The sequence below is a fragment of the Phoenix dactylifera genome, chromosome 2 (genome assembly GCF_051530095.1).
Source record: "Phoenix dactylifera cultivar Ajwa chromosome 2, Ajwa_hap1_PhDact_Kaust_v1.1, whole genome shotgun sequence".
Lineage (NCBI taxonomy): Eukaryota > Viridiplantae > Streptophyta > Magnoliopsida > Arecales > Arecaceae > Phoenix > Phoenix dactylifera.
In genome coordinates this window covers 47,633,681-47,646,672 of record NC_143191.1, presented here as the reverse complement: position 1 = coordinate 47,646,672, position 12,992 = coordinate 47,633,681, and the positions used below count along the sequence as shown (strand labels likewise).

Genomic DNA, 12,992 nt, shown 5'->3' with positions numbered 1-12,992 from the left:
AATGACTGATCTTTTTTTATGATGTGGACCGATAGATCGCGCTTTGCAAAGATCTCCAAAGACTCCAAACTCTTTCATCCATCCATTTGCACATTTGCACAGATTTTGAAGCAATCTGATTCCTTCCTCGTGCAAAAAATAAAGAAGATTGTAAACTTATATTACTGTTACTCACATAGGAATATACACATGGGTATAGTTACAATCACGTCCTAAGATCAAGCTAACTGCACTGTACAATAGTAAACACATAGACAAATACAACAACAAGCTGATTTGATGAATCCCATTTATTGAGGTGCATGATTATCGTTGTCATGAGCTATATCTTTATTAAGTTGATTTGGTAAATCTCATTTATTAATATACATGATTGTCATTGTCATGAGCTATATCCTTATTACGCCCCCCACAAGATAGGCGATCCATCAGCAATGCCAATCTTATTCCTCAATTGCTAAAACTGTTGATGCAAGAGAGGCTTAGTCAATAAGTCAGCAAGTTGATCCTTCGTGTGAACATGCGACACATTCTAGAGGCCCTTGCTGAATGTGTCATCTTATTGTTTTTTAAAGCAGAATTTCTCCTGACAGAGTTTCTGCAAAGTAAAATATTCATTCTCTTAACTTGACGATATTGAGTTGTATCAATTGAAAGCTTCGTGTTACAATATAATTAATGCTTCAGAACCGATACTTTATTTGAATGCTGCTGAAACTATTTACAGTATTCAGAATTTATCATAAGTGGTTGCTCACCTTGGAGGATATATCATATGTGAAATGTCAGGTATGAAACTGGAGACCACGTTGGTGTTTTTTCCGAGAATTGTGGAGGAGGCTGAAAGGCTCTTAGGCTATTCATCAGGTACATTCTTCTCCATACATGCAGACAAAAAGGATGGCACACCATTAAGTAGCAGCTCTCTAGCGCCTCCTTTCCCATCTCCATGCACTTTGAGAACAGCACTTGCTCGATATGCAGACCTTCTAAATTCACCAAAAAAGGTCTTTTATATTCTGTATAGCTTACAGTTTCAAGATTTTTACTTCAGAATTCTTCAATTGATTTTTTTTAATTGTGTATTTATAATGAATCTTCAGGCTGCTTTATCTGCTCTAGCTGCTTATGCTTCTAATCCAAGCGAAGCTGAACGATTAAGATATCTAGCTTCTCCTGCAGGAAAGGTTGGTATTATTTGACAGGAAATGAAATGCTGCACTATTAGTGTCAATCTGGTTGACATGTAACTTTTGGCTTCAGGATGAATATTCTCAATGGGTAGTTGCAAGTCAGAGGAGCCTTCTTGAAGTTATGGCAGAATTTCCTACAGCTAAGCCTCCTCTAGGTGTTTTCTTTGCAGCTATAGCTCCTCGCTTGCAACCTTGATATTACTCTATATCATCTTCTCCAAGGTGAGCGCCATGTCATGTTTCATATGTTCTATTTTATTTATTATTTTTTCTCATGTTAATACTAAATTTATCATTATCCTACGCAGGATGGTACCTTCTAGAATTCATGTCACATGTGCGTTAGTGCATGGACCAACACCAACAGGAAGGGTTCACAAAGGAGTTTGTTCAACCTGGATGAAGGTATTGACTATTTAACATAGGATTGCATATGTTTTCAGATTTTGAAAGTAATTTAGGTAGCATTGGTATAGCTGGAGTATTCAAAATATATTTGCAGACTTGAAAGCTAGTGCTGGATATTTTAGGTGTATCCTTAGCATCTAGCATTCTTTGACCTATGATGCTGCTCTCCATCTCTAATTGCATAATTCTAAATTTCATCGCGATGCATCTAACTTCTTTGTTCTCACAGCCTTTGGTTAGTATATCAATTGATTGCTGGTTTCTCTGCTGCTTGTGATGGCTTCTTCCATCTGCTAGCTGAGCACAATAAACATGCTAGAATAACATTGGTTGCTGTCTCATTTGGTCATTGTTGAATTTAGTGATTCATGATTTTGAAAAACACTACTTCCCCATGTTTTTAGAAAGAAAAAACTTTTTAAAATTGTATTCTTCAGTCAAAAGAAAAGGGAAATAATAAGAAAAACAATTGCCATTTTCCCCCTCCCATCTGTTTTTGCGAGGCACTTAATTGTGTGAACAATATGGAAGGAAGTAACACCTGATCTAACTGCAAATGAGAATTCTTGGTGAATGAGGATTCACCAAATAGCTGAGACAAGGCTTGAATGGTTATGGTTCTTTCTAGTTGTGGCACACTTTTCTTGTCAGTCCAACTTACCAATTTTGATTAAACTATAATTCAAATTAAAAAAAAATTCTGCCTATATGTCATCAAATTAAATCTTCCTATCCTATGCCTATTGAAAACATGACACGCAAATTCTCCATATGAAACTCCATGTTAGAATTGTCATAAGAGTGCATGTTATGGCAAGTTAAGGTCCTCACCCAACTTGTGGCTACTTATTCTAAATCTATTATGTTGCCTGCACTAATTTTGGCTTTATCATTTCGGTCTTATGTGATATGATTCTTATGTATTAGACTGTGATTACTTTTCATTTTATTTTTGGTCCATTATCTTCTCTCTCTCTCTCTCTCTCTCTCTCAAAAACAAACAGAAAAGATTAGACCAAGGTTAATTCAATTTTACTTTGAAAATGGAATAGTTACTATTGTGGGTCCATTATTAGATGATCACTTTGTCTTAGCTGAGATTTTGTATTTTTACAGAATTCAGTTCCATTAGAAGACAGCCAAGAATGTAGCTGGGCTCCTATTTTTGTGAGACAATCAAATTTTAAATTGCCTGCAGATACCTCTGTACCAATTATCATGATTGGTCCTGGCACAGGTTTGGCACCCTTTAGGGGCTTCCTGCAGGTTTGTTTCATAACTGATGCTATCATAAATATTGTCTTGGGTTAAGATAAAGGCCTTACAGTGTGAGCTACCTCCACTTTGATATCTCCAGGAAAGGTTGGCATTGAAAGAATCTGGAGCTGAACTTGGCCCTGCTATTCTCTTCTTTGGATGCAGGAATCGTGAAATGGTAAATTTGTAATAATAAATCTATCTTGATGTACAATTGGTATTTCCCTTGTGTCGCTTTTGGAAATACCCTTGCAAATTTCAGCTGGATTTAATTTGAATGATGGCATGCAGGACTTCATTTACGAGGATGAGTTGAACAATTTTGTAAAAGCAGGAGCACTGTCTGAGTTGATTGTTGCCTTCTCTCGTCAAGGTCCAGCCAAAGAATATGTGCAGCACAAGATGGCTGAAAAGGTTGAATAACAATGATACTTCCTTATGCTGGTTATTCATGATGCTTTATCCCAAAAAAACATTGAACATTTTGCAACTTTTTTTGATATTAATATCTTCTCCTCCTTGTTTTCAGGCTGTGGACATTTGGGACATCATCTCCAAGGGTGGTTACATATATGTCTGTGGTGATGCTAAAGGCATGGCTAAAGATATCCACCGAGTTCTTCACACCATAGTTCAAGAGAAGGTAAAGGCAAAATTGATCTTGCTCTGGTACAAACCCTTTGGTTTGATTAAACTCCGAATTTTCGTGAACTCCGAATTTTCATGAAAATACAATCTCTAAAATTGAATTGCTGAATGTGCTTGTTTTCATCTTCGAACCAGCTTTGCTAGTTCTTAAGATATTAATGAACCTGTTTTTGTTTTCAAGAGCCCAAGAAACAGATCGTTCATAAAATCCTTAAAATTTTTGGCAGCAAAGATTTGTTACTTTCAAAAGTTTTGTAAATAAAAGCAAGGAATAGCAAAAGTTTTGTAACAATGCTAACATCAATCTCCATATGATATTTCATTGATTTGTAGAGAAATAAGAAACACAAAAACAACAAGAATAGCAAACAAGCCCTTAACTACTGGGTAGAACAATGCTACTTCCCCCCTCTAATTATGCATTGAAGTACCAAATCACTGGCAATTGCCTTGCAATTGGATTTCAGGGTTCTCTGGATAGCTCCAAGGCTGAGAGCATGGTGAAAAATCTGCAAATGGAAGGGAGGTACTTGCGCGATGTCTGGTGAGCTTCCCCTGAAAAAAGAAAGCGTTCCAGTGGATTGCTTAAAGCTGTAGCACTCGGTTGCCTAATACAGGAATTTGAAACTCAGAATGAGTTTCCAATTTCACACATCTGGAAGTGCGTGTCATCTTTTTCCTTGATTCTTTTGACCATCTGACGACGATTTTGCTGTGTTTTATGTATTCGTTGGAGAAGGAATAAAGAGTGTAACTCTGTGTAGTTGAAAGAGTGGTCAGGTTGGTATGTGGAAAACTTTCTGTGTCGGCCTTTAACAATATATGAATAATGCCATCAATTTTACGATGAGATCATCCAGATAAAGCGATGTTGGCGATGTTGAACTCTGACACTCACTTCTTTCTGAAGTTTCATGCACTGTGGAGCATTGTGCTTGTTATCACAATGTGACCAAGCTTGGTTCTGCATAGGCTGTGTTCTTGTTACATTTTGATCAACATATTTCGACATTTTTGAATCAGTTTACTGCTGGCGGGTCGAAAAAAACAAAAACAAAAGTGATGTTTTGAATTAGAACAATGATTGAGATCGTGCTTATTATCACATAAAATCTTCGTCGTCATGTCAACGAGGTGCAGTCCAGTCTCGTTATATTCTCTTAATATTTCACGTAGGTTGGATTAGCAATCCTTGAGTATCCCTCAAATTTTTTTTGCGCAAATCTGTTTTAAGTCTTCCAATACTTTTTTATTAATTAAAAGTACTTTACTAATATAATGTTTTGTATCAAATGAAGTTACCAATCAAATTGGATTTTTAGTATCCGGCTCTAGCATTTGATATTTTAAATCACCAGATTGAGTAGAGATCAGTATATGCTCAGGCTGATCCAAGATGGATGATCCTGATTAGAGCTGATCAAAACCTAGGCCGGGCCGGTTTCTACAGCAGAAATTAGGCTCGATGGCTATGCCCCGGCCCGGCCCCGACTATCGGGCTTAAATTTTTGTCCAGGCCCAACCCGACTTTATAAATATGGTTCTAGGCCCGACCCGATAGGCCCGACGCGACAGGTCCGATGTATTCTTTGTTTGGAATCTGGAAATGGGGCAGAATGGCCCGACCAGGCCTGACCCGTTTTTTTGGTCGGGCCGCTTTTCTTGCCCAGGCTCGACCCATGGGCCTTTTTTTAATGCCCAAGCCCGAAAAATTTCGAGCCGGGCTGGGCGGGCCAGAAGGCCCGTGATCAGCTCTGATCCTAATTGTGCTAGATAAAGCCTAGCCCATGCCTCTTAGCAGCCTGTTCACTGAATACGATATGTATCTGTTCACTGAGTAGGTCACACCACTTTTTGGTGGTGGTTTTGGGTTCCAGATTTGTATCCTGACCTGAGCAATGATCATAATTGGAATGATAATGACGACGACGATGACAAAATTGCTGTTGATTATTAGGTCAATATTCACATTATTAGGAGAATAAAATAGTACGTGAAAGTTTTCGATATCCTCAAGTTGACATATAATGTTGATCTTGGTCACAAGTTGAGGACCGATTTCAATGTAACCCAATTTCGGGTACTAAATCACCTAAACAAGGTGCCAACATTTTGCTAAATCTCCTAAAAGCTTAAGTTCACTATCACGCTATATTTTCATGCACGCTTGATGTGATTTGACCCAAACTATTATTCGAGTGTGATTCAGTATACGTTGCCCCAAGTATGTCTTACATGTATGAGTAGCCAATGATTTTTACTTTTTATAGCAGGTTCACTGTGACTAAAACACAAAAATTTAAAAGAAAATTATAGGCATTTTCCAATAAAAAAATGTTCTGGCTTATAAACTAAAATCCAATCTAAATTCTCCTCTCTCTCTCTCTCTCTCTCTCTAAAGAAAAAAAGGAAAAAGAAAAAATTCCAATCGGAATCCATCGAGCGAATGAAATGTTCCGGGACCGGATGTTGGAATTTTTAGGGTTATTGAGGAAGGATGATCACTGTTTTGTATCCATTGTCTAGGGGACTCTTTCCACCCTTTCCTCCCCGGCAACAACCATAAAAAAAAAGGGGGGGGGGGGGGGGGGGGGGACAACATAACTACAACTAAGGCACCAAAGTTGTACTGAAGTTTTGCTCAAGCAGATCTAAGGCACCTTTTAACCAAACACTTTCTAATTTAAAAGGAAGAAAATGGACAGAAATTTTGTAAACATCAAATACGTTCCATCCGTCACAATTGAGGAATTGGCCAAAAAAAAAAAAGATCAACTAGTTTGCCGCACCTATGTCACCCGAGTGGAAAAAATACTGCTTTTCCTTCTAAATTCTACTTCGAGTTTAATAATTTATATCATGTGCTGCACATTGTTTTCGGAATAGAAAAAAGTAATCCATGCATATTAAAATTGATAATTTTCCAAGCAAACAAGTTAAATAACTAAATTCTCAAGTGAAGGGTCAACTAAGAATTTGATAAATAACTTTATTTAACTACAATATGCAGTAAAACCTAAATGTGAGACTAAGGAACACTGTTTTTCATCGTAGATATTGAAATAATACCTAATCCATATATTTTCAAACTAACAACTCTGACTATTCTAACAGAAAAGACATGCTGAAGCCTATTGTTATTTGTAGAGTAAACAATAAAAATGAAAAATTATAAAAATCAATGCGCATCCAGATGCGCATTGTGGCACCATGGTTGTTGGATATTTTAAGAACTAGAATAAAATCAATATTGCTCAACAGTATATTAAAATAACCACCCATCCTAAAAATTTAAGTTTATAGAATGAGGTAGATTTATTTATATATTTTATATTTTCTTACAATATATATATATAAATATACACACATATATTAGAAAGGAGTCCAAAACGCTTTTAATATATTAAGTATCAAGCACAATAAACATTATAAAAATACCCACATATTTTTTTTCTCCCCCGATCAACTGCTCCGTTCGCCCCAGTGGTAGGAAATCCAGGGTTGGAGACCAACATATAGTTTTGTTTTGATGAAGAGTTTTTTTGATGTTCTTTTCACCCAATATAGCTGAAAGTCACTTTCAAGCAGCTCTAAGCTCAATGCACACTACTGACGAAAAATGCAAGAAATCTATCATTATATAGAACACATGAATTCTATTATTATATGCCAAGTTATATTAATTGATAGGCTAAAATACAAGGCATGGAGCTCTCCTCTTTGCTGTCAATCTTCTTCCTCCTCCTCCTCCTCTTTTTCTATCAAAAATTCAGCTCACAAGCCTAACTTCATAGGGCTCAATTATATTATTTATTTATTTATTTATTTGGATAAGGTCATGAAGGATGAAAAAATAATATAAAATTAAGTAAATTTTGAATGGAAGTTATGAGAGAGGCGATAATTTGCACTGTGCAAAGTTTGGCACTAGGCATGCATCCATGGGCACGACAAGAACTAGTGTTGGGCAATGGGCCGTGCCGGGCCGGCCTGGCCCAGGCCCACCGGGCCAAAGGACGAAACGGGCCGTGCCTGGCACGGCCCGTCCAGCACGGAACGCCAGCCCGGCCCGGCCCCAGGCCCGTCTATTGGCGGGCCGGGCCGGGCACGGCACGCCACGGGCCGTGCCAGGCACGGCCCGTAACGGGCGCAAACGGGCCGTGCCAGGCACGGCCCGCAACGGCTTCAAACGGGCCGTGCCTGGCACGGCCCGCAACGGCTCCAGACGGGCCGTGCCGGCACGGCCCGTCTGGAGAGGGGGAGGAAAATAGCCGTTTCCAACGGCTATTTTCGGAAAAAAGTCCATTTTACCCCTCCCAACAGTCCAATAACGGCTGAATTGAGGGGTATTTTGGAAAAAAAAATTTTGGGCTTCTATAAATAGCCCATTCCTCCCTCATTCTCACCACACCAAACCTCTCATTCTCTCCTTCTCTACTGCTATTATTTCTCTCTTCTAAAGTGCTCTTCTAGCAATTTAATTTTTAGTTTGTTCAAGTGCTACACAAGAGGAGGTTCCTGTTGAGAAGAGAAGGTCGCTTCTGTTGAGAGCACAAGAGGAAGCTCGGAATCTCGGCTCTGCCTCTGCCCTCCGACCCTCTACTCAATTCCTCCTTGCGGTTAGTTTTTATTTTTTGAATTAATCATAGATATGTCATCTTTTGAGGAAAGTCAGTTTGGCATTCCTGTTTCTGAGGGAGAAGAAACTAATCCCCAACCCCATGTTCCTAGTTCCTCTAGAACTGGTGAACCGAGTGAAGATCAAACCTCTTCTCGTAAGAGGACTAGTGCTGTATGGAATGAATTTGATAGAGTTATGGTTGATGGAGTCTGAAAAGCTAGATGTAAAAAATGTGCCAAACTTTATAGTTGTAGTAGTAGTGGGGGAACAGGGCATTTAAAAAGACATCAAGAGAGTCATAGGATGCATGATTCTCATGCTCAAACTCAAAGTACCCTTAATATACAAGGGGGATTACTTGTAGGTAATTTTGCATATAATCATGAAAATCAAAGAAAAGCACTTGTAAAATGGATAGTTAAGGATGAATTACCTTTTAGTTTATGTGAATCTTTTAATTTTGAAGAATATGTTCAATTAAACCTACAACCTGCTTACAAAAGAACTAATAGGCGTACATTTAGAAGAGTAGCTATGACCAACTTTTTAGCAATGAAACAAAATTTAATTGAAACACTTTCTACTTTAAATGTAAAAATTTCATTAACTTCTGATATTTGGTCAGCATCTGTAGGTAGTAATTGTTTTATTGCCATTACTGCTCATTATATTGATAAAGATTGGCAATTAAATAAACGTATTCTTGCTTTTCGTGCTTTTGATTTTCCACATTCTGGGCAACAAATTTCAAATATTATTTATCAAACTGCATGTTCATATAATATTAATGATAAAATTATGTCTATTACTTTTGATAATGCATCTAATAATAATTCTGCTGTTGCATTATTAAAAGACTCATTGCATCCCATATTAGATGGAAATTTACTGCATATTAGATGTGCATGTCATATCTTAAATCTTTCTGTTCAAGCTGGCATGGGCATGATTCAAGATGTGATTTCAAAAATTAGAAATGCAGTTTCTTTTATTCATGCTTCAAGATCAAGACTTCAAGAATTTAAGGAATTATGCATAAATCATGGTAAACGTTTTAAAAAATTTAAACTTGATGTAATTACTCGTTGGAACTCCACATATAGCATGATTCATGATGCATACCCATATAAAAACTTATTAAGTGCATATATTAATGATCGTGGATTAGGCTTTACATTGTCTGAAACTGATTGGAATAAAGAAAAAATTTTGAAAGATTTTTTGCTTAGTTTTTATAATGCTACCAATGTTCTTTCTGGTATTTATTACCCTACTTCATGTTCATTTTTACAACAAGCATATATAATTAGTCAAAAATTTGCAGAACATAGATATGATGATGTTTTAATGCCTATTATTGACCTAATGGAATCTAAATGGAATGAGTATTGGGACAAGATATGTCCTATGCATAACTTAGCTGCTGTATTTGATCCTAGAGTTAAATTAAATGGCGTGCTAATTTTACTTGATGCATATTCTGAAAATATGAATCAAGATTCTGAATCTGTTAAAGATGAGGTAAAACAACTTCTTTATGATATTTATGCTATATATGATGAAAAAATTCGTGGATCTGGAACACAAATACAAACCTCTATTTCTTCTTCTAGTAGTTCTCGTTCGTCATCTATTTTTTCATTCATTGCACAGAGAAGACACACACATGCTTCAAGTTCCTCTTCATCTTCTTCATCTTTAAGTAGTGAACTAGAATTTTATTTACGAAATGATCTTCAGTCTGCATATGATGAAAATCAAATAGAGAATCTAGATGTATTATCTTGGTGGAAGAGTGTTAGAAATCAATATCCTGTTATGTCTGCAATTGCACGCGATATTTTAGCTGTGCCGATGTCCACGGTAGCATCGGAATCCGCTTTTAGTGCAGGTCGGCGTGTTCTTGACGAAAAGAGAAGTAGGATGACGGGCGAAACGGTGGAGATGCTTCTCTGCTTCAAGGATTGGTTGGATGCTGAGGCAAAACTTCAAGATAAAGGTGGACATAATACAACATCCTCTGATGATGATGATACAAACACTACTTAAGACTGAAGACTGAAGAGTGAATACTGATTCACTGAATCACTGATGATTAGTAAGATTTCTTAATTTTTTATAATTGTACATTTTTATTGTATTCTGGAGGTCAGACCAAGGTCCAAACCTCGGCCCTTTCTTAGTTTCTTATTGTATTCTAGAGGTCAGACCAAGGTCCAAACCTCCCTTCATGTACCATTTTGATTTAAATTAATAAACTGGTAGGGGTCTATGCCAAACCCCCCACCATTAAGGTGGCTTTATATTCATAAATCCTTAGTTTTCAATATTTATTAATTTTTTTAGAAAATTTATGAAGCATTAATTTTTATCGGGCCGGGCCGGGCCCAGGCCCGGACCGTGCCAGGCCCGCGGGCCTGCCCGGCCCAGGCCCTTATGGGCCGTGCCGGGCTGGCCCGCGGGCCGTGCGGTGCTTGGCCCGCGGGCCTAGAGCGGGCCGTGCCGGCCCAGGCCCGAAGCGGGCCGTGCCGGGCTCGGCCCGCAAGCCAGTACCCTGTGACCCAGCACGGCCCTCTCAAATGGGCCGTGCCAGGCACGGCCCGCCCACGGCCCGGCCCAGTGCCCAACTCTAGGCACGGCCCGCCCACGGCCCGGCCCAGTGCCCAACTCTAACAAGAACCATTCAGATTACCTTACATAAATATGGTAGGAATTATTATTTATATCAAGTCTTATAGGCAATTATTTTCTAAAAAAAAATTTCGTGCAGCATCCAAGATATGTTATTTCGAATTTCTAGAAAAAGACCGAGTGAGTGCAATGGCTAGAAACAAAGTGACATGGCCGGAAAACGAGGTCTTTCAGCCGGAAAGTACATTTCGGTGCCCAGTGTTTCATGATAGTATAAAAATAGCCGGCCCGGCAATCATACAGTTATTACGATGTGACCAGCCTCAGGCCCTGCAATCATATAGTTTGGGTCACAAATGTAATGATATTAATAATAAAATTTTGTAGGTCATGGCTTTGCATTTAACATAAATGGGTATACGTACAAAATCATGAGAATCGATCCTACCGGTGGCAAACAGAAGGAGCACCTCACTGTCATCCTCAAAGGAAACATGAAGCAAACCATGTCATTACAATTATAGACCTTAATAACAAAGAAACGACTATATAGTGACACAACATAGCAGTTGAATGTCTAATGCAAATCATAACTTGAAATCTGGAAGTTGAGATCAACATATCAGATGATCCACTTATAAAAGCATTTGTAACTCTAATTGTATTGCTGTGAGGATCCATATAGGCATGTGTTTAGTCTCACATCAATTATTTGCTAGGTAGATCTTAAATATTTATATAGGATCAAAAAATTCAAATAATACCTTCCGGCTAGCCATTATGGATAAAATTTTGAGTTGTTACAAATAGTATCAGAACGGACCCGACCTATAATCTATGTAGAGTAGAAGATAATACAATACAAATCTATTGAGGCTGAATGGATTTGAACCCTTAGCCTGAACTGTTTTTTACTAGGTAGAACTTGGATACTTATACAGGATCAAGAAATCTAAATATTACCTTTCAGATGGCTATTTTGGGTGGGTCCGATAACATGTGTCTACATATGTGCATGACATGAATACAAAACAAACCAAATTCAAAGAAAGATAGTTGGAAAATAACCCCCTACTTTGATTTTAGATTAACCTAACAGCTGCAATCATAGCTGACAAGCCAATGAGATGTATTTCAAACTATAATATCCATGCCTCGCTTTGCTCATCACATCGTAGTTTCCAATTCAGAAAGACACAATTTAAAACGTTGTATCCAGGTATCTAACACTCCAAAAAATTAGAAATAAGATATCACAGCTATTCCGTTCCTTTCTAATCCCTTGAACTCCTGGAAAATGAGTAAGAGCAGAGGATGGTTGCAAAAACAATTTTGAGGAGATGATTACAGTATAAGCAATGACCATGTTAACGATAAATTGAGTGCGCCATTTGTGGTGGTCAAACCTAACTCAACGAATTTTAGACAGCATTCTGGAAGAGAAACGGGCGCCGCAATGTCCTCAAATGGGCCTCTTTCCAAGCAGATTGACCGGTCTTTGGATAGGGAAAGGGCGTCTCCCGTGCGATTGGGGTCGAAGCCGAGTTCCATTTTTCCAAAGGAGGCTGCGGTCCGGGCGAATTCATTGCTTTTCCTTATTTTTGGTTCACTTATCTAGAGAGTAGGGCCAGCTGCAGAAAAGGGTGGCAATGGAGTCCAATTAGATATAGATCGAATTAAATGCAGGTCAGATTAAAAATTCGCCCACCTGAACTTGATCTATTTATTAAACAAGTCAAAAATTTAGATATAAACCTAACCAGTTTATTAAACAAGTTACTCGATCCAACTTGAATAATTTATTTATTAAACAGATCAAGTCAGATTAAATGAATTAAACAAGTTTTAGATTTTTAACTGGTAAAATAGGTTAAGCGGGTCTGATTAAACATGACAGAAATAGATTAAGTAGATTTTAAATAAGTTAAACATATCTTAAATGTGTTACCAAGCTCAATCCAACATCAATATTGAATTAGTTAAACAAGTTAAATGGATCAGATGTCTGAAACCCAAATCTGACCCAAATGTTCAACAGGTCGATCTATTTATGATCTAAATTTGTTTAGTTTAAATCAAAATCTGCTTATAGCAGGTCAAACATAAATCGTGTTGACAGGTCGGTCCATATTTTGCCAACCTTGGATTCAAATTAGTCGAGTCGATCTCAACCCAACTCGACTTTGTGCAGAATGTGGGTCCATTCACGTGTCATAGGAAGGCATATACATGGC

At 37.9% G+C, this 12,992-nt stretch overlaps 2 protein-coding genes across 2 annotated transcripts; both read left to right on the top strand.

Moving 5' to 3' along the window:
• The first annotated feature begins 782 nt into the window (after window positions 1-782).
• Window positions 783-1,389, top strand: LOC149768376 (NADPH--cytochrome P450 reductase-like). The gene is made up of 4 exons (XM_089928329.1): window positions 783-789; window positions 892-1,007; window positions 1,104-1,187; window positions 1,264-1,389. Exons 1-4 carry the CDS (start codon window positions 783-785, stop codon window positions 1,387-1,389), a joined length of 333 nt encoding a protein of 110 aa, XP_089784455.1.
• Window positions 1,390-1,501: 112 nt separating this feature from the next.
• LOC103720437 (NADPH--cytochrome P450 reductase 3-like) lies at window positions 1,502-4,408 on the top strand. Its single transcript, XM_039120689.3, has 6 exons — window positions 1,502-1,598; window positions 2,718-2,867; window positions 2,959-3,036; window positions 3,150-3,272; window positions 3,388-3,501; window positions 3,974-4,408. Exons 1-6 carry the CDS (start codon window positions 1,503-1,505, stop codon window positions 4,052-4,054), a joined length of 642 nt encoding a protein of 213 aa, XP_038976617.3. The 5' UTR covers window position 1,502; the 3' UTR covers window positions 4,055-4,408.
• Window positions 4,409-12,992: the final 8,584 nt, after the last annotated feature.